Source organism: Myxocyprinus asiaticus, chromosome 26 (genome assembly GCF_019703515.2).
Source record: "Myxocyprinus asiaticus isolate MX2 ecotype Aquarium Trade chromosome 26, UBuf_Myxa_2, whole genome shotgun sequence".
Lineage (NCBI taxonomy): Eukaryota > Metazoa > Chordata > Actinopteri > Cypriniformes > Catostomidae > Myxocyprinus > Myxocyprinus asiaticus.
This window is the reverse complement of record NC_059369.1, coordinates 40,127,434-40,150,154: the sequence shown is the minus strand read 5'-3', so window position 1 is coordinate 40,150,154 and position 22,721 is coordinate 40,127,434. Positions and strand designations below refer to the sequence as shown.

Here is a 22,721-nt window from a genome sequence, read left to right as displayed (position 1 = left end):
GTGTGGATTCCTCCTCAAAACTGCAAATTATGTAACAATTGACATGGTAGAGACATGTACTTCACACATGTGCACAACATTTCATTAATTTGTTATTAAATATTGCAAGTGTCTTCATATGAACTGGTGATTTAATCAAAGTATCGTTTTATGACTAGCGGATTTGTAAAGCATTATTTTAGCGTTAGCGATAAATAATAGTAAACTGTAATTCTGTCATCTTTTGACATATCAAGGTGAAATTTTGCACAGTACTTCAGAGTGATGTCATCTTGAAGCCTGTTAGATTGGAAAAAATCATCAGTCAAAATGGCATTAGATTTTTTGGACATATGGATATTGAGACAATGTGGACATTTACATAAATGTGCACCTTTCAGCCATTTTGTATTGTATTCATTTTTGCTAAATATCAAATTGAAAGACATGTATCCTACACATATATACCGAGTTTCAAGTCAATTGGAGCTATGGTTCAGGAGGAGTAGATTTTTGAAGTTTTGGACAAATTTGTACTGTACAGGAAAATCCATCATGGTGGACTTTATAGGTTCTAGAGGCTTTTTTTGTTCCTCAAGAGAAATGAGGCATATATACCAGGTTTCAGAAATTTTGGACTTACGGGGTGGAAATGGCATCACTTTGAAAATGGACAAATTGGGGCGTGGCCTGTAGCGCCACCTATAGGCTCACATGGGACATTTTTGGTGTGATAGTTACTCATGGCCTGTAGTATCAATGTGCCAAATTTCAAAACTTTTTACCAAGGAGATCTTGAGTTATTGGGCAATTTAGAGCTACAGGAATAATAATAATAAGAAGAAGAAGAATAACAAAAACAATAGGTTTCCTCCCACCGGAGGAATCCTGATAAGACAAAATAAAAATAATAATAAAAAAACAACTAAATACCACACACCACTTTGTGTTCATTGTGGACAGACGTCAGGAGACTTAAAAGTTTTAGCAAAACTACAGTTGAAAAATCTTAGAATCTGTAGATTTTAATTTTTCTCATTGGTTAGTTTGTTTATACTTCTATTATTTTTAACTATTTTTCTCTGTTTGCTTTATTTATTGATTGAATCCATCTTGTTCTTACCATGAAAATAGCCTTTGGTGCTGATATGGCATTGAATAATTAAATACAAATACATTGTGGACAGACTAATTACTAGTCACTGGAAACTTGCTTTGCAGCTGGTCAGGACATGGCATTTTCAATGAGAAAAGTCTCAAATCTTCTTAATATTTTTGTTAATGTGTTGTGTTTCTATGTCCAGGTAATGCAAGACTTCAACCAGCAGTTGTTCTTGCAAGAGAATCCCGTGTTTCATAAAGCACAAGACTTTCAGTTCCAGCCGAGTGACAGCGATACGGTGAGTTTCACGCATGCGTATATTCACAAACAACACCTAGACTGTACCGTGATCAAAACAATCACACGTGCACAAAGCAATACTCAACAGCAGATCAACGCTTTCTCTTTTGCAAAAAAACTAATGATTTTATTCAGTTGTGTAAAAACACTGTAAACTGAATTTTACAATTCATTGTCTTCACGAATTACAGATTGATGTTGTATTCCATTGAAGCTATCTTATTGCTGTTTTTTAGGCTGTGAGACCAGCTTAAAACACCAAAGACCAGCAAAAACCCTCTTATTCTGCTTTTAACCTCATTAAGCGGACTTTTTCAGCAGGGCAGGCAGAGAATCCACATCTGTTTTTCTCTTAAACATCTTGGTTTCGTTATTCAGCGAGCCAGCACTCTCTTACCCTCAGTTTCCTCTCAACCTTCTCATTGAAAGGTTTCAATTTTGTTGAAACATTTCAAGTTTATTCAGCGTTAACAACGTCATCGACACATACGCCTCGACTGTGCTGAAAAAAACCCTCGTTCCTTCACAAATTCATCGTCACCTTTTATTTTTAGCTCGACACATCAGAGTGGACAGAATGTCTTGTTCCTGTGGTGATTTGGAAACATGCTGCTGTTTAAACACTCCTCTTTCGTCTGCTCTGCCTTTAATCACGACTCATTTTGTGAACTTTCCTTTTTTTAAACAATGTTCTAAGTTCAGCTCAAGTGGGATGCTGTTTAGCCTTTTTGAACCCTTTTGGTCCTGTAGCACATCTGATAGCTCATGTTCTTTCAACCATGTAGCTCTCTGTGTGAGTTCAATCCTGTTTGATAATTTTATCGATTTACTGAGGACATAGGACAAAATTATCAAAAAGAAAAATATGAAGAAACACCTGTAATATTTCTTAAAAATAATAAGAATGGGGGCCTGGGTAACTCAGTGGTGAAAGACGCTGTCTACCAACCCTGGAGTTCGCTAGTTTGAATCCCAGGGCGTGCTGAGTGACTCCAGCCAGGTCTCCTAAGCAACCAAATTGGCCTGGTTGCTAGGGAGGGTAGAGTCACATGGGGTAACCTCCTCGTGGTCGCTATAATGTGGTTCGTTCTCGGTGGGGCGTGTGGTGAGTTGACCGCGGATGCCGCGGTGGATGGCGTGAAGCCTCCACATGCGCTATGTCTCCGTGGCAACGCACTCAACAAGCCACGTGATAAGATGCGCGGGTTGATGGTCTCAGATGCGGAGGCAACTGGGATTCATCCTCCGCCACCCGGATTGAGGTGAATCACTACGCCACCATGAGGACTTAAAAGCGCATTGGGAATTGGGCATTCCATATTGGGAGAAAAAGGGGAAAAATCCACACAAAAAATAAATAAATAAAATAAAATAATAAGAATGGCCAGTTTGTATTTTAGATGTTGGCAACATGCGCTCAATTTTCAAATTTACCTCTTGTGTGCTCTTACTTGTAATTTGTTATAAAAGATCATTTTCCTCTTTAAAAGTGCAAGTTCAATACTGTTTGTAATTTTATCATTTTGTTCAGGACAAAGGAATAAACTTAAATTAATAACCAATTATAACAATATTTCTGAGAAAACATGTTTTGTTTTAATAGGGGCCTGGGTAGCTCAGTGGTAAAAGACACTGGCTAACACCCCTGGAGTTCGCTAGTTCACTAGTTCAAATCCCAGCGCGTGCTGAGTGACTCCATCCAGGTCTCCTAAGCAACCAAATTGGCCCGGTTGCTAGGGAGGGTAGAGTCACATGAGGTAACCTCCTCGTGGTCGCTATAATGTGGTTTGTTCTTGTGGGGTGCATGGTGAGTTGAACGTGGATGCCGCGGTGGATGGCGTGAAGCCTTACCTCGTGATAAGATGTGCGGGTTGACGGTCTCAGATGCGGAGGCAGCTGGGGTTCGTCCTCCGCCACCCGGATTGAAGCGAATCACTACATGACCACGAGGACTTAAAAGCACATTGGGAATTCCAAATTGGGTGAAAAAAAAAAAAAAAGTTTATCATAAAAAAAGATGATGATGAACAATGCCAGCAATACTTCTTTTAAAAAGGCCATTTTTTTTTTATTTTAGAAGTTGGCAACATGCGCTCACCAAAATAGCGCAATTATTTAAAATTCACCTTTATGTTCATTGACTTGTGATATTGTAATTAAAGAACATTAACTAATATTATTTACATCTTTAAAAAGTGAGTTTAATATTTTATCCACTTAAATAAGACTTTTATGATGGAGACATGAAAATGTACTATTATATTGTATATTAGCATAGTAGGAATGACCCACAGCTAATAGCTAACTCTACAGCTAATAACAGATAAGTATTGCCAATGCTTAAGCACTTTCTCTCTCTCTTTCTCCTTTCCTTCCATCTTCCTTTTATTGATCAATATTGTATTCTATAGTCTAATTCTCCTCTCATACAGCTCTAATGGTTGGTGGCTATTGTGTTAGCTAACGTAAACATCTGACTGCAATGCTATTTCTAACCTTGTCCAATTTCCTGTCCTCTAACACTCTTTTTCTAACCCTCTCCTAACCCCACTGCACACGTGTGAATGTGTGGCGTGCATATGCCCCATCTCTGCCCCTCTCCGGCTCAGACTCTGAGTTCTGTGCAGCAGTTGGTGGACATTGAGCCGTCGGCCGTCAGTGTGATGAGAATGACTCTGGCGCAGGTACACGCTGTCTGTTGGACTCATTTGCCCATCATACATCAGTGTTGTGCGGCCATTGCCAGCCTGTTGTCATCATTTGCATGTTAGCCTGCTGAACCTGTTTGTTGTGCTGAAACCAGTGTTGCGTTAGAACTTTCATAGTAGACAGACGTTTTGGGACATACTATGAAAACCGTATAGATCTTATTTAGAGTAGCGCTTAAAGGGTTAGTTCACCCAAAAATAAATACTCACCCTCATGCATCCCAGATGTATATGACTTTCTTTCTTTAGCAGAACACATTTAAAGTGAAAACCTGAAAAATATCATAGCTCAGTAGGTCCTTAAAATGTAAGTGGATGGTGATCAGACATTTGAAGCTCCAAAAATCACAAACAGTCAGCATAAATGTCATCCATACAACTCCAGTAGTTAAATTAATGTCTTCTAACTCTTTACGAGATCAATATTTAAGTACTTTTTAAGTATAAAACATATGCGCGTGTGATGTAATCGCTTTGGCATGTTCACATGAAAACTGAAGCATGTGCGACACATCCGGAAGAGCAGTACTGTTTACAGCTGAGTAGAAGGAATGCTGTACAGAAGCTTAGTTGGTTTTGGTTCAGATCTGTATTTGTATCTGTTTGTTTATTCACAATGGTGCATTTGTGCTCTTATCCTGGATGTCTCAACTGAGAGAAGAACATGAGATTACGTCCGTAAAATGCCAACACGAATACGTCACACGAGAGACCGCATCAACTCAGCACTCTCGTGAATTGCTGCTGACCGGAAGCGATGGTTTATAGTTAAAAAGTGTTTAAATATTGACATTTTTCACACCAAAAGTGGTCTTTACGCTTTAGAAGAGAGATATTTGAGATATATTTCTATTTTTCTTCAAATGTGTTCTGCTGAAGAAAGAAAGTCTTACACACCTGGGATTTCATGAGGGTGAGTAAATGATGAGAGCATTTGCATTTTTGGGTGAACTATCACTTTAAACGGTTTATGTCCCTGATAAAATAACACCATTTAAGGCATTTACATTACCTTACATGTTGTCGAGTTATGAAGCATAATTATGCACAGGCCCTTTCACACCAAATGCAATGCAAAATATTTCACATTAAATGTAACAAATACTTTGTTACCATATTAACTCCTTTAAAATAGGTGGTGCTGATTGACAATCAGTTTTGCTTCAGTACAGTAGGTGGCGCAAAGCACCTTTCAGCTGGTCCGATCACTGGCTATCACTGATGAGAACAACTTAAAAAAAATAACCTTGCTTTGTCAGTGCGCAAATGATCGTTCCCAGTGTGAAAGGCTCCATAGGAATCAATTGTTTCTATTCAAAGTCTTCAGTAGCATTTGGTGTGAGCTGGCCTTAAGATTGTGCTTGTAAATGCACAATTATTTCCATGAAACACGCATGCATAAACTGTCAAAGGCTCAAACATTCCATCACTCGAACAGAAAGCATCTTTCCGTGAGCAGAGGCACATGGCATTGATTAGGCCGTCTCTGAGTGACTGTGATCCATATGGAGACCCTGCAGACTCTCATGTGTTTTCCTGAACACTCGGGCTACCCAGCATGCCTCAGACATGTATGCCACATCTGCTTCAGGGCACATGCGGCAGAAAGACAGGAAGATGCAAAACAACTCAACAGGAGAGCAATGTTTGGATGCATTTTTATCTCATGTCTTTCTCTTTTGTCAGCTGTGGATGACTGATGTTGACAGCAGAGTAATGTGGCAATATTGGATGAAGACTCTTCTGTTAAAAGGCTCAGATTGAGTTGTATTGTTCAGTGTGCAGTCACCTCTCAAAACAAATGTACACGCCAACGATACAGGTTGCATCATCAACAATACTAGCAAGTAGGGTTGTCACAATAACTCAGTCATGTCTTACAATACTAAAGCAGCTACATTTTCACAATATTAAATATTATAACGATACCGATTATGTTTTTGGATGTGTTTTTTTTTTTATGGGATAGGTATTTTGTTGTTGTCTAGTTCCTTGTTACAAAGTACTGTAGATTGTTCCAATTCTGGATGCTGATTGGCCAATATGGTGTTCCAGTTGTGTTAAAATTATGACGTATGAATCACAACAGATAAGAAGCTTGAACAATGACAGAAGTATTTAAATGTGTATTTTATTCATTTGAATTCTAGACGTGTGACACTTAACAAACTGAATATTTTTGTGGCGTTTATATACTGTATGTATATACAGTATATACAGTGTGTGTGTGTGTGTGTGTATATATACATACATATATATATATATTTTAAAATACAAATTATATATATAATTGTATTTTATATACAGTGTGTGTGTGTGTGTATATATATATATATATATATATATTTGTATTTGTATTTTTAAACAACAGCTTCCTGACGCAATGTCAAGAGTACTGAGTCATAAGGGAACGTCTCTGTGACATATGTACTGAGACAAAGGGAAAGAGACATTGCGTAAGCTGGCCGCACTACAGACTCAGGGTTCTTTGAGGTGCGAGCGATGCGCTCTTGTCCCTCAGTCAGAAAATTCTGAGGAGTGGTGTTTGCGTGCCCACTTTTATACCGGACAGCTTCACGCCTAAAAGGACGGGGCTTAAACACCAAAGCCAATTTTAGAATTTGCATTATTGTAGAAAGGTTTCAACTAGATCGGATAGAAGGACACTCCCCAAAGCATCAGCTTCCTGACGCAAAGTCTCGTTCCCTTTGTCGCAGGGAACCGAGGTTACATATGTAACCAAGACGTTTTCTTTTTTGATCTGCTTGTGAAGTACTTCTCATCTGTCATAGGCAGACCAGCTCAAAGGTTCGCTGAGCCACCTACTGTACCGAGGTCAAATTGCTTGTTGATTAGCACCACCTATTGTAAAGCCGTGAATTTGCTAACGGCAGTCATTCACTTCGCTTTCTATGGGAAAGGCCCATTCGCCGGCGATTCGCCTCTCATTATTGCATCGTGTTTGGTGTGAAAAGGCCTTTAGTCTTGTACCTTTGTCTTTCTTTCAAATTTTTAAATACTTTTTTAGTTCGAATCAAAGTTTGTAATGTTGTGATTAATCTCAGAGCTGGTTGATTTGGTTCAACTCTTTTATCAAGGTTTTTATTTATCCGTATGGGAAAAATGAATGGGAAAAAATAGTTCCAGATCAAAGTCAGCTGACAAACTGGGCGGGCAGTGTTGCACTCTATTGTAGACAACTTCAATTCAAAATTAAAGTTTTCCCATAAAAAAACTGTTGTAGCTACTGTACAACGGTCATTATGATATTACTGCGGTAAGGATGTTACCATTTAAAAAATACTGTTTAAAGATGCAGTATGTAAGATTCAGAAACCCTTGTTATTAATGACACCTGTGGCCATTAAGTGAACTGCAGCCAGCTACCTGTTGCTCGTGATCGTGCTCGTGCACACACTCCATAGGGACACGAGCGAGCATCAGCCAAAACAATGACGTAATGTACAAAGAGACTGAACATGATTCACCGACATCATACTAACAGATGAGGTAGCATAATTAAAATTACATTGTTATGATTGTTTTACTACAAACTTTGAGACTGTATATTATATTTGACTCCGGTGCTGGAACAGGGCTAAAAAAAAGTGTGGATATAGGTCTGGCTATGCAAGACTGTAGTTTGAAGTAATCACTTTTCTTTGCATGATATATTGACTGCATTTATACGATTAAGCATTAGCTAGCTAGCCAGCTTTATCAATAGCTGTTAGCTAAATTTGGTGGATGATGACAGTAGCTGTTTATAAAATAGACTGTACATTATAAATATGTTGACACAATTCAGTATTGATGTGATTCCATCACAAATGTCATTTTGATGTATCGATGCGCTTTTGTTTTATAATAATAGATTGCATATATTTTCTGTATGGGTCTTTTTGCATTATCTTGAACATTGTCTAGCATTCATTGCATGTGTTATTGTAGTTTACCTTGCTGAATAATTACAGATGAACATTATGTCAGTTACTGTGAATCAGCATACCTGACTTTTAGTATAAAGAGAAGATCGTTGAAATTATTTGAAAGTTACGAAGCAAGGTAGCTTGCAATTCATCAGTGTTAGCAGGCAAGATCAAGTTAGCTAAAATGACACAGATCAATCCTTATGGCACTGTATTTCACATGCTTTGCAGTTATGTAAGCTTATCTGTCCAATAAGAATAACGTCAATTCAGGGTTGGTTTTGATCCCCAAAACCGAACGAAGGTCCCTCCAGGAATCAGATGCCCTGCCGATGTTCACTCTAGTTTTCGCTCGATCACGTTCCCGCTTAGCCAGACGGGATTCAGTAGATACATTTTTTTCATTTATTTTTTGGGCTTACTCGGAGTTTGTGTAGGAGTCGGTGTTGTGCTGGGAGCCGGCCGTTTGCTGGAATCAATCTCTAAGATAACGTTACCTAGCGTTGTAGACAGTTGTCGCTGTTGAATAGTGGAAGAGAAGCTATTACTGAGGCAAGGCTCTTGGGAGCGCGCATAAACGTCACATCCTGTGGGTTTTCCCGGCAAAACCGACCCGCTCCCTTCACATGAAAGTCAGTCTACAGGCTTTAATAGGCAACCTAGGAAGTCCAGGAAGGGCTCATTTTTTAAGTTGCATTACAAGCCATTCACACATTGGCAAAAACAATATTACATGAACATTTTTACATATTGCACATTTACATACATATTATAATACAGTGTTTAAGAATCTACTCAAACTCTTATTGGAAATTTCCATCAAAATGCAACCTCAGCTCATATTGTTTCGAACTTATTAAGCTTAGAGATAAACAGAAGCATGGGAGGGAAGGATAATTAGGAGAGGACAGCCTTGAAAGATGCCGTGATAGAGGGATTAGAGAGAGAGACTTGAAGGAAATTAGATTTGAGAAGACTTTATAACATTTAAAATAGGATTTTTTTTATCTGTACATGCATACACTCCACAATGAAGCTTAATTCACCCACTAAAAAGAGAGATTTATGTAGCATCTCTTATCTTTATATTAAAGAATTGTGCAGTGCTGTATCTTCAAGCCTGACATTAGTTAACCATCTTTGCCTGCTAAACCTCTGCTAATCCGAGCAGGTTCGTTCATTTATATTCAAGTTAATTAATAAATTCCCCTGTGCTCAGCGGAGAACGATTATGATTCAGGTTTGATATCAGAGAGGGTAAAATGTTCTAAGCCCTGTTCCTGGACCCGTGCTTCTGGTTTTTCAATGGAGCGTTTTCACATTTACAGGTTTGGAACGTGGAATTAAACTATAGCAGAGTTAACGGCACGGCTGACGTATAGAGTTCAAATGGGAGACCAGAGAAAATGCAATTAAGCAATTCATAAGATGCAGTTAATTATTGTCAACTAAACAAATTAAACCTCATCATTGAAGAGAAATGCCTCATAAAATGTATGTTATCAGCAAAGTTATCACCTTATAAGCAAGTTAGGTGATAGTTGTGTAGTGAGGCCGTTAAACCCATTGCGTGAACGTGGAGTTCACACTTAACAGTCTAATCTTAGAGCTGTGATTCATGCAGGTGTGCATTGCTGTGGTAACCAGTTTGTGTGTGTGTGTGTGTGTGTGTGTGTGTGTGTTTTAGAGTCGACAGCTGGAATCGGAGACGGGCACCACTGAAGAACACAGTCTCAATAAAGAGGCGAGAAAATGGGCCACACGTGTCGCCCGCGAACACAAAAACATCATCCATTACCAACGGGTGAGAGATGCCCACATTCACACCACTCAGCAACAATTAAACTCAAAAACGACATCCATTCCAAACATGAGAGCAAAACACACATACACAGATCTGCTGTAAACTGATGAATTACAAACTATTACAATGCTTGAGACACGAGCAAGCAATTAAAAACAATGTCTATTAGATACCGAAACCGTCCACAAACATTAACATTATCATTACAAATAAATACTCTAGATTTTACACACAAAAGCCAGACATGTATTCTAATATACTCTACGCAAGTACATCAACGCAAACGCTTCAAACTACGCAAGCACTTTTGTACATGTTTTTTGCTACAAAATGTGTCTGACCGCTATGGCCGGGTATTGATACCGACTTCGATTCAATATCAATTCAAATGGGTATATTTCTGTTACAATGCTCGTTTTGCTTACATGTGAGAAAAAATATAACCTTCTAGATAACCCTTCAAGGTACAATTAAAAAATATTAATTTTACAAGTAATATTTTAGCTTTAGCTTTTCATCATATTGGTCACATTTTATCTTTTTTTTAAATATTCAAATTTAGTCTATTCCATCAATAAATTTCTTGAAATTGCATATTTTATGTTGCATATATATATATATATATATATATATATATATATATATATATATATATATATATATATATATATATATATACATGCAACATAAAATATGCAATTTCAAGAAATGTATTTTATATATATATATATATATATATATATATATATATATATATATTATATTATATTATATTATTATATTATATTATATTATATTATATTATATATATTTGTTACATGTTTATTGTTTACATTGATATGTAGAACACGTGCTAAATAGGTACTGTCTCTTTAAGACTACCGGCATCACCGAGTGAGCACATCCAAGTGTGATTAGAATTAAATGTTTTTTTGTTTTTTTGGGTTTTTTTAATCAAGAACTGACAGAAAGCTTGTGTTGCTCAGCGAGTATTGATGCTGACTACCAGCCCTGGAGTCGCAAGTTCGCAAGTGACTCCAGCCAGGTCTCCTAAGCAACCAAATTGGCCTGGTTGCCAGGGAGGGTAGAGTCACATGGGGTAACCACCTCGTGGTTGTGATTAGTGGTTCTCGCTCTCAATGTGGCACGTGGTAAGTTGTGCGTGGATCGCAGAGAGTAGCATGAGCCTCCACGTGCTGTGAGTCTCCGCGGTGTCATGCACAACGAGTCACGTTATAAGATGCGCGGATTGACTGTCTCAGAAGCGGAGGCAACTGAGACATGTCCTCCACCGCCCGGATGAAGGTGAGTAACCACGCCACCACGAGGACCTACTAATTCGTGGGAATTGGGCATTCCAAATTTGGAGAAAAGGGGATAAAATGTTTTTTTTTTTGTTTGTTTTTTTTTAAAGAACTGGGTAAAGAACAGAAAGGGTATTAAAAGTGACATTATTCAATGACAAATAAATTGCATGGATCTTGTATTTAGACACACAGAACGAGGTAAACTAAATTTTACTCTCAACACATTGAAACGATCTTGTGCTAATACTGTAACTTCTTCATCACTATACTACTTAATCACTGGTAAGTGACATCTGAAAGTTTACCAGCAAGGGGCTAATCACAGACATTTTAACTCGCATATCTCAAAAATTGGTCACACGTGAGTGATTTAATTGCATTGTAAAGAGTTACCACATAGAGTAAAAGGATCGATCTTGGAATTTAAGAATCGATATCCAGATTATTCAAACAAAGATTGCAATTCATCGGAAAATCAATATTTATACCCAGTTGTACTAAACGCAATTCATAATGCAATACAAGTATGTATTGCATTCTCAATGTTGCCACAAGGGGCGCTGTAGTGTGCATTAGCGTAAACGGTCTTCTTCTATGGTCCGTTTTCTATTGCAGGTCAACTACTGTCATAGTGTAACAGTTTAAGGAGAATCTTGCTGAGCAAGTTAGAAAATATTTCAACATATTCATAGCTAGCTATCTGAAACAAATCCATTTTAAAGGCACAAACATTTGAAGAGAACTCTGTTGCCCCATTAAGTACTGAGATTTGTTACCACCGCTGTTAAAGAACCACACAAATGCATTGGCCAAGCATTTGTGCCTTCTTTTGTTTACTTGCATAAAGTATGTTTCTGGCCTAAGTTAAAAGGTCTGTATGTAAGTGTGGAGGCGAGGACGTGGTTGAGCATTCGTCTGGGGAGAGAGGAAGCGGTAAGTGTTTTCACCTGAGATGAATTGCTGGTAATTGCTGTTTCTTTGTTTGCAGTGAGAGATGGGGGAAATAAAAGGGGCCAGACCTCAGAGTGAGGGAGAAAGAGACCAGCTGAAGCTATGAGTGTGTTGGCCGCTGCCAATCCCACTTTATATATAGCGTTTGCGTGTTTGTGTGAAGCTTTACCATTGCGCAGTCAAGCGAACGTGTTTTTGTGTGAAGAATAAATTTACCTTTGTGTTGTATCCGTCATCTCCCGCTTCCTCGTTCCTTGACCTTTGTTACGCTGGTGCCGAAATTCGGGACATTGAGGAAGAAGGATACGCTGTCATGGAGTCGTCACCGCTGGAGGAAGTCTTCCGGTCCCTCGCCAACATCAGGCCCTCATGGAGCTTCGGAGAGAGCAGCAACAGCGCTTTGAGGTGCTCCTTTGGGCCCAGGAGGAGGACCGGTGGAGCTTATTACCCCAGGAGAGGGTGACCTCACAATCCCCGGCGGCAGCGCACCCCCACGTGTTGCTCACCAAGATAGGGCCTCAAGATGATCCAGAGGCCTACCTTGATATCTTTGAGCACACAGCCGAAGCTCTGAAGTGGCCAACGGAACAGTGGGCGGTCCATCTTCTGCCGCTGCTGACCAGAGAAGCCCAGCTTCCAGTTGCCAACCTCCTGGACTACACGGTGCTGAAGAAGTCCATCTTCCAACAGGCAGCGTATCCGGGGGCCGGCGTGCCCCACGCCCTTCCCCCCTCTAATGTCTCCTCCCCGTTTTCTCTCCCTCACTCTGAGGTCTGGCCCCTTTTATTTCCCCCATCTCTCGTTGCGAACAAAGAAGCAGCAATTTCTAACAGTTCATCTCAGGTGAGAACCCTCCTCTCTTCCCAGATGAACGCTCGACCACACCCTCGTCTCCACAGTAAGGAGGAGGTCAAGTTATGATTCCGTAATGTGAATCATTCATTTTTGTCTTATGTAATTGTTAGATTAGCTGCAGGAATTGCAGTCTGATGCAGTATTTTATTATTATTATTTTTTTAGATTAGTTGCTTGATGGGCTAATTGAATTAAGTTGATTTATGGTCATTTGTGTTTTAACGGCAGACTGTAGAGGAGTGTGAGACTCTCGGGACTCCACCCACAGAACAGAACCGGAATGAGCTGGAATTCCGAATCGAGGAAGCCAAGGAGAACATCCGCAAAGCAGAGGTAGCATTTGTGTGTCTGCATGCTTGCATCTTTACCTACCTGCTTAAAGGGCCAGTTCACCCAAAAAGGAAAATTGTCATTGTTTACTCACCCTCGTGTTGTTCAAAACCCATATTGACTTTCTTAATTCCGTGGAACAGGAAATGAGAAATTGTTTAAAGAATATTCGCGCTGATCTTTTACATACAAAGTCCTGCAGCAGGGAGATTTTCAGTAAACATAGCACTATATAGTCGTATGGACTGCTTTTATGCCTTGTTTTGCCATTTTGGAGCTTGACTGGCCTAGTTCCTATTCACTTTCATTGTATGGAAAAGGGCAGCTTGGACATTCTTCACTAACAAAAAGAATATCATACAGGTTTGGAATGACTTGAAGGTGAGTAAATGGTGAGTAAAACATCTGAATAAAGCTGTTAGTGTGTGTGCGTGCGTGTGTGCGTGCGTGTGTGTGTGTATGGATGAATCTTGTGTTCCTAATACATTTATTTAAGGAACGTTTCATTTGTTTGTGTGCAAACAAGCAGTAAAAAGCGAAAACAAGACAGAAGCACTTCATTACTAATGTGGTTTTGTCCCAAACTCTCTCTCTCTCTCTCTCTCTCTCTCTCTCTCTGTCTCTCTCTGTCTGCAATGATGCATTTCCTTTCCTCATAGAGATGCATTTTCTCCCATTCTTTCAATCAGTTCAGAGTCAGAATGTCAGTCGCCTTGTCTGATCAATGTGTCATCTTTAAGTTGCCCTGTTGTCTTACCCATCACTGAAAGCAGCCACAGCGCCCTCTGCTGGCCCTGTCTCTGACATCTGTTATAACTTACAGGGATAATTCCCCCAAAATGAACATTCTGTCATCATTTACTCACCCTCATGATGTCATCATGGAACACACAAGGATGTTTTGAAGAATGTTCTCACTTATATTTAGGGGTGGGTAAAAGTATTGTTTTTCCAATGCATCGTGATCTTAATTTGAATTATCTCGATATCAATTCTTAAATCCCAAGATCAATCTTTCACTCAATGCGCAACCCTCTACTACAGTGTGAGGAAATCACTCGAATTTGCATCAAAATTTCACGCTATGCGACTCAAGTGAATATATTTGGCAACTGGCTGGTAAATGTTTCCATTTCACCAGTATTTGTGTAGTTTAGTTGTGAAGTGTTCAGCAGCGAGATCCTTTCACAGCGTGTTGAGAGTAAAAGTTGTTCCGTGTAATGTGTGTTCAAGGACGAGATCCGCACAACCCATTTATCATTGAATACTGTCTCTTTTAATACCCTTTCTGTTCTTTACAGTGAGTTGTTGATCAAAAACAACTACAAAAAACATTTAATTCTAATCATGCATCGCACAGATGAGGTAAAGCCATTCGGGTCCTCTCTTGTTAACATGCGCTCATTTAAAGGTGCTGTTTTTTGTTAAAGAGACAGTACTGGTTTTGGCACGTGTTCAACAAATCAACGCAAATAATTGTTAATAGTACAAATTATGCAATTTAACAGTAAATTTGTAACAAATATAATATATGAAATATAATATCTTATTTATTGATTGAATACATTAATTTGTTCATTTTTAAAAAGCCAAAATGTGAACAAAATGATGAAAAAGTAATAAAGTATAATTAGTAAAATTTAATATTTTTGTAATGAACCTAGTTAAAAGGTCCCTTGTGTAATTAACAGCATTAGCTGGGAGATAATTTCTTTTATATGTAAGCAAAAGTGACATTATAAATGAAATAAACCCATATGAATCAATATTGAATTGAATCACGAATTTCAGCATTGGAATCGAATTGAATCGGGAAATCTGTATCAAAACACAGCCCTACTTATATTCCCATAAAACAAAAGGATACAGTGGCCAAATCCTATTTGCCCTGAAAAGGACAAAATAACACCATAATAGTAGTCCATACGGCTCATGGACCCCAATCTGTTAAATTTCTACTTTGGTGTTTTACGGAAGAACAGAAGTCATATGGGTTTGGAACGACATGAGGGTGAGTAAATGATCACAGAATGTTCATTTTTGGGTGAATATTCCCTTTAATTTATGATAATCCTTTGGCCAGTTATGAATCACACATTTGATGTTGTAATGCTAAGATTGTCATATCAAAGTGTTTAATAGTCTATTTTTTTATTTTATTTTATTTTTTCACCCAATTTGGAATGCCCAATTCCCAATGTGCTTTTAAGTCCTTGTGGTCGCGTAGTGATTCGTCAACCCACGCATCTTATCACGTGTCTTGATGAGCGCGTTGCCACGGAGACATATCATGTGTGGAGGCTTCACGCCATCCACAACAGCATCCACGCTCAACTCACCACGCGCCCCACCGAGAACGAACCACATTATAGCGACCACAAGGAGGTTACCCCATGTGACTCTACCCTCCCTAGCAACCGGGCCAATTTGGTTGCTTAGGAGACCTGGCTGGAGTCACTCAGCATGCCCTGGGATTCAAACTCACGAACTCCAGGGGTGGTAACCAACGTCTTTTACCACTGAGCTACCCAGGCCCCCTAATAGTCTATTATTTAGCAAATCTTTACTGTGAAAAAATTGCATTATAAAACACCATCTTTGTTTTTTCCTTTTGAACTTTAAGCCTCTGAAGCCAATTCGTCTAAATTCCCCATTAGTTCTTACAGATCATTAAATATTTAATAGCCCCATTAAGAACTAATGGAGAAACATCAAAAGCAACAAACAGATTAAGGAATGGAACATAAAGTGCAGTTTGGAGATGTTAACCTTTTTGTTTGGCACTGTATTGTAAAACTGTCTGTAGTTTAGATTTACATTTACATTTAAGTATTTGGCATACACTTTTATCCAAAGTGACTTACAGTGCATTCAAGGTATACATTGTATCAGTTTGTGTGTTCCCTGAGAGTCAAAGCTGTGATATTGGTGTTGCTATAGTGCCATGCTCTATTAGTTGAGCTACAGGAACCCTACAGCTATTAAGTATTTAAGTATATTCGTCAACAAGTATTAATATTATAATTGGTTTTCATTTAAATGTTTCCCTCTACACTTAAAATTAAAGACAGTTTAAGCCATGTGTAGTGTTTCTGTTTACCAACGAAAGCTGTTTGTTGTCTCTCTCTCTCTCTGTCGTCTCTCCAACACAGCTTTTTGGTTGAACCTCTTGAAGAAATGAGTCAGATTTCACCCCAAAATCTAAAGTGATATTTTGGATAAAGAACATGAAATCTATTTTTGGGGAATAGTTCACCCAAAAATGAAAATTCTCTCATCATTTACGCCCCCAATGCCATCACAGATGTGTATGACTTTCTTTCTTCTGCAGAACACAAACAAAGATTTTTAGAAGAATATCTCAGCTCTGTAAATCCAAAAAATCCAAGTGAATAGTGACCAAAACCTTGAAGCTCCAAAAAGCACATAAAGGCAGCATAAAAGTACTCAGTACCACTTCAGTGGTTTAATCCATGTCTTCTGAAGCTATCCAGTTGGTTGTGGGTGAGAACAGACCAAATTATTATAAATCTAGACATCAGCAGTCTCCTTAGCGATCATGACTTTAACCTCGATTACACTTTCTTCTAGCACTCTGCGCATACGTCAAGCATTAGGAAGTGTAATCGAGCTTGAAATCATGATCATGCCTGGAGTCTGCAATGGCAAAATGTACAGTGAAAAAGGAGTTACCTTTTGGTCTGTTCTCACCCAAAACCGATTGGATCGCTTCAGAAGACATGGATTTAACCACTGGAGTCATATGTATTAATTTTCTGCTGCATTTATGTGCTTTTTAGAGCTTCAAATTTTGGTCACCACCATTCACTTGCATTGTATGGAGCTACAGCGCTGAGATATTCTTCTAAAAATCTTCATTTGTGTTCAGCTGCAGAAATAAAATCATACACATTTGGGATGGCATGAGGGTGAGTAAATGATGACAGAATTTCATTTTTTGGTTTGGCTATTCCTTAAAGGCTTTTTTACATTGTAACTTTTTTATGACAATAAGGCATATAGCACCTTCAATTACACACACACACAAAAAAGACTGCCTGTTTGTCTGTCCATTCCATTTCTTGCATGCTCCGTCCAGTTTTTGTTTCCTGTAATGACTATTTTGGGTCCATAATGACATTTAAGCATAATGGATCTAAACTAGGCTTCATTCAGCATAATATAGTTTCTTGGCTTCTTTTTTTTTTTTTTTTTTTTTTTTTTATGATGATGATGAGGCATTTCTCAACTGTTTTCATGAGATGCATGAGTTCTTTTGAGTTTGTGTGTATGTCTGTCTTTAGCCGATATCAATCTTTTTCATTCTGTATGTCTATTTCAGACAGTAAAGCTGAAAGCAGAAGCGCGTTTGGATCTTTTGCGGCAGGTGGGCGTTTCCGTGGATACTTGGTTGAAAAGTGCCATGAATCAGGTGATGGAGGAACTGGAGAATGAGCGTTGGGCATCTCTGCCCAACCTCACCACCCATGATCTGTCTCTTTCAGTAAGTACCTCTTATTCCACAAGCCTCTGATAGTCTTAAGAGCCCATTAAATGGTTTGATGAATGCAATTTCCTTTCCTGTGTTGACATATTGACTCTTGAAATAGAAAGTTGAGGCTGGACATTTGAAAGGGCTTGTTCTTATTCAAGTTTTGATACACTTGGAGAGAGCTGTCTATTAACATTCACATTCACCTCAATCGCGGTTGCTCGGGTGGCACATACATCCCTAGAAGTTCCTATATATGCGCAACCTAGAGACCGATATCTGTGCTTCATTTGCTTTCAGTTTTGGAAACATTATTTTTAGGCAGTCACCTGAGCCTGAAATGGCATGTGACTGATCACTTGATTTTGAAACTTCTCACAGCTACCTGTAAAAAAAAAAACATCTGTCTGTTTCACGCAGTTAAGAGTCCTCCAAAAAAAATTGGTCACAATTGGTGAAACATCTACTATAATATAATGACATTTTTGTGATTTATTTGTTTGTAAAAAATTATTTAATCAGAATACACAGCTACTTTTGAAGGCCATCAAAGGACAATGCTTTTTGCCCACATAATGTAGTTACATTATCAACCTGGAGAGACTAACTGCCAAAACTAACCAGGCAGATCTTGACCCTGTTTATTTATTATTTTACTTTTTTTCTTTTGTATTTTTTAAGATCAATGGTGGGAGATTGGACATTCTTATTTTTAAAAACATTTTGTTCGTAAACTTTTCGACTCTAAATTTATAGGCATGCACTAAAATGATGGGGTCACTATAGTTTAGAATTTTTCAAATTCGTATTATTTCTTTTTTCCAACTTTGTTTAGTTTTCATTAGTTTCACTCTGACTCTTTTTTTTGTTTTTTTTTTGTTTTGTTTTTTTCCAGTGTTTCCTAGTTTCAACGTAGTTATTTTTTTTTTTTTTAGTTGTAGTATTTTCAGACAGCCAAAGCTACGGAGCCCCTTTAGAGGACACGGTGGGAATTTTTTTTCTGAAAAAGTTTTGCATGCCCTCGCAATAACTTTACCCGGCTTGTACTAAATTAACCATATTTTAACCATGGTTAATCTATAGTAAAACCATGGTTACTATATGGATACAGTATACTGTATTAAAACCATGATTTCCACCCAAAAAAAACATGGTTACTACAATCACAGTTACAACAGTATTACTGTAGTAAAACCTTGTTTCCGCAAAAAAAAAAACATGGAACTCTCATGGTTACTACTACAGTAAAGCCATGATTTCCAACAAAAAACATGGTTACTACAATATTATAGTAGTAAAACCATCTTAGATATTTTGCGAGGGGACGCAAAACATATTGCGAGGGCACTTCAAAAGTTATTGTAAGGGAACGCAAACTAACGCAAATTGCGTGGGCCTGCATAACTATTTCAGAAAGAAAATAATCCCGCCCTGTCCTCTAAAGGGCTCCGTACTTAGCTTATGCTGTTAACTGATATAATTTAAATATGTTTAATTTTAACATCTAGTGTATCACTATCTTGTAGCATTGTAGAGATTTGAAATTTCATAATACACTATATCAAAAACTAAAATTAATTGGAGATGACTTTTATTTGAATTAATTTTGAAGTGGAAATGTATTTTATTTTAGTTTCAGATTTTTTCCAAATGTTTATTTCAGGTAAAAAAAAAAAACATTTCATTTGGTTTATTTTTCATTTTTGTTAACAAAACTAGCATGGCCTTAAATGACACCCCTGACGCCCAGTTGTTTGGAGTTGGTTCTCAAACACAAGCATAGTTCGTCATGCCTCAGAACAATGCCAACCACCCCGCTCCCTCCTTCCTGAGTGTGTCAGTGGTATTGTTTTCACGCCAGCCTAAACAAACACAGTTCACAAACATTACGCATGCCAAGCTGTATCCGGGCAGCCAGCGCTTCTGATTACATCCAAGCCAAACCCTGCCTACCTTCCTTGTGTTTCCAGTTGGTATTGGAATAAGTACTGGAGGAAAGGACAGGGGTAGTGTAGGGTGCATAAAGGTCATTATAAAGACAGAGTGACTCTAAGTAAGGACAGCAAAAATATAAAGCCATCTACAGGAGTTTAGTTTACTGCACACTTCAGATTGACCCCTTTCTGTGATTTAATATTCTACTCACATCACCCTGCAGCACAGAGAGAGAAAGAGAGAGAATGACAAGGAAAGAGAGCGAGCATGAGCAGCAGATGCAAATAAAGGATCATGTAGGGTGACATAGCAGCATTGGTTTGAAAAAAAAAAATATTCAAATGAAAAAGAGGCTATGAAAATGGTTAGCTTAAGTTAGAAAGTATTCTCTACTTTCACTGACTGACTTGGGGTCAGTGTTCTACCTGATCAAAAGCTGTTTATGTCAGACATCCATTATGTTTCCAAACACCTGTGTAGGTTCGAATGTCCAATGCCTTTGTCCTTTTAAAAAGAAAGTGTCCTTCAGTTGCCACGTGTTGTTTCCTGGGAGGGGTTCACCTGATTGCCACAAAACCAATGAAACTGTCAGAGCAGGCAGGTGGGTGGAAACGGAGAAAAGTGTACACCTATGGAACTCCTATGTTAATCCTCTTTTATTAATAAAGGTAGCCTGCACCTAGACTTCTGAAGGGTTTAAACACTGTTTTGAAGCATATTGTGGTTTCAGATGAGTGAACTGTTTGTTAGCGACGTTTGTTGTCGTGCTTGTGTAGACCACGGTGGATTTGGACAGAGAGGAGGGAGAAGAACTGGAGGAGAACATGGAGACGTATGACGACAGCAGTTCCAGTCCTTCAGGAACCCTGAGGAACTATCCTCTTACCTGCAAGGTGCTCTACTCCTATAAGGTAAAAGACAACAATCCATACGACACACTCTTGCATTTTACTCTCTTTTCATTTAGATTTTACTAAGTAGTAGGGCTGGGTATTGAACAGATTTCCCGATTCAATTCGATTCCAATTCACAAGCATTTGATTCAATATTGATTCATATGGGTTTATTTCAGTTATAATGTCCCTTTTACTTGCATATAAAAGAGATTATCTCCCAGCTAATGCTGTAAATTATACAGGGGACCTTTTAACTAGGTACATTAGGAAAATATTAATTTTAATAATTATATTTTATTACTTTTTCATCATTTTGTTCACATTTTGGCTTTTTAAAAATGAACAAATAAATGTATTCAATCAATCAATAAGATATTATTTTAAATATATTATTTTTATTACATATTTATTGTTAAATTGCATAATTTGTACTATTTTTTTTTTTTTTGGGGGGGGGGGGATTTTTCCCCTTTTTCTCCCAATTTGGAATGCCGAATTCCCAATGCGCTCTAAGTCCTCGTGGTCGCATAGTGATTCGCCTCAGTCCAGGTGGCGGAGGACGAATCCCAGTTGCCTCCGTGTCTGAGACAGTCAACCCACGCATCTTATCACGTGGCTTGTTGAGCGCGTTGCCACGGAGACATAGCATGTGTGGAGGCTTCACGCCATCCACCGCGGCAACCACGCTCAATTCACCACGCACCCCACCGAGAACAAACCACATTATAGCGACCACGAGGAGGTTACCCCATGTGACTCTACCCTCCCTAGCAACCGGGCCAATTTGGTTGCTTAGGAGACCTGGCTGGAGTCACTCAGCATGCCCTGGGATTCGAACTAGCGAACTAGCAAACTCCAGGGGTGGTAGCCAGCGTATTTTACCACTGAGCTACCCAGGCCCCCCATAATTTGTACTATTAAAAACCAGTACTGTCTCTTTAACAAAAAACAGCATGTAAACAACACCTTTAAATGAGCGCATGTTAACTAGAGAGGACTCAACTGGTTTTACCTCATCTGTCCGATGCATGATTAGAATTAAATGTTTTTTGTAGTTGTTTTTGATCAACAACTCACTGTAAAGAACAGAAAGGGTATTAAAAGAGACATTATTCAATGATAAATGGGTTGCGCGGATCTCGTCCTTGAACACACATTACACGGAACAACTTTTACTCTCAACACGCTGTGAAAGGATCTCGCTGCTGAACACTTCACAACTAAACTACACAAATACTGGTGAAATGAAAACATTTACCAGCCAGTTGCCAAATATATTCTCTTGAGTCGCATAGCATGAAATTTTGTTGCAAATTCGAGTGATTTCCTCACACTGTAGTAGAGGGTTGCACACTGAGTGAAAGATCAGTCTTGGGATTTAAGAATCAATAGCAAGATATCGTTCAAATGAAGATTGCAATAAATCGAAAAAAATAATATTTTTACCCACCCCTACTAATAACATTGGAAAAACAGCACAGTTCATTTCAATTCAGTTGGATTGTACTGTACAGTATATTCCAGAATCAGTCTTGGAGTTATATAAAAAATTGATCTTAAAGGGATAGTTCACCCAAAAATGACAATTCTCTCATCATTTACTCACCCTCATACCATCCCAGGTGTGTGAATTTTTTTTTTCTGCAGAGCACAAACGAAGATTTTTAGGAGAATATCTCAGCTCTGTAGGTCCATACAATGCAAGAGAATGGTGACCAAAATGTGAAACTCCAAAAAGCACATAAAAGGCAGCATAAAAGTAATCCATAAGACTCCAGTGACTTAATGTCTTCTGAAGCGATCCAAACGGTTTTGGGTGTGAACAGACCAAACTATTACTCATTTTACATTATAAATATTAACATTAGCAGACTCCACGATTTCAAGCTCGATTACTCTTCCTAGCACCATCTAGTGCTCTGTGCATGTGTCAAGCACTAGAAAGTGTAATCAAGCTTGAAATCTTGATGGTAGCTAGAGACTGCAATGTCAAGATGTACAGTGAAAAAGGAGTTATATTTTGGTCTGTTCTCACCCAGAATCAATTAGATTGTTACAGAAGACATGGATTAAACCACTCAAAATTTTTGGGAATACTTTTATGCTGCCTTATGTGCTTTTTGGAGCTTAAGT

At 38.5% G+C, this 22,721-nt stretch overlaps 1 protein-coding gene across 3 annotated transcripts in view; it reads left to right on the top strand.

Annotated features, from left to right (window-relative positions):
• The window catches only part of LOC127416908 (F-BAR and double SH3 domains protein 2-like), a 125,244-nt gene that overhangs the window by 92,786 nt on the left and 9,737 nt on the right, over window positions 1-22,721 (top strand). For all 3 annotated transcript variants that reach the window (XM_051656504.1, XM_051656505.1, XM_051656506.1), the window contains 5 exons: window positions 1,284-1,379; window positions 9,706-9,822; window positions 13,164-13,268; window positions 17,608-17,769; window positions 20,469-20,603. In XM_051656504.1, the coding sequence (XP_051512464.1) occupies window positions 1,284-1,379; window positions 9,706-9,822; window positions 13,164-13,268; window positions 17,608-17,769; window positions 20,469-20,603 (615 nt within the window). The remainder of the gene's footprint in view (window positions 1-1,283; window positions 1,380-9,705; window positions 9,823-13,163; window positions 13,269-17,607; window positions 17,770-20,468; window positions 20,604-22,721) is intronic.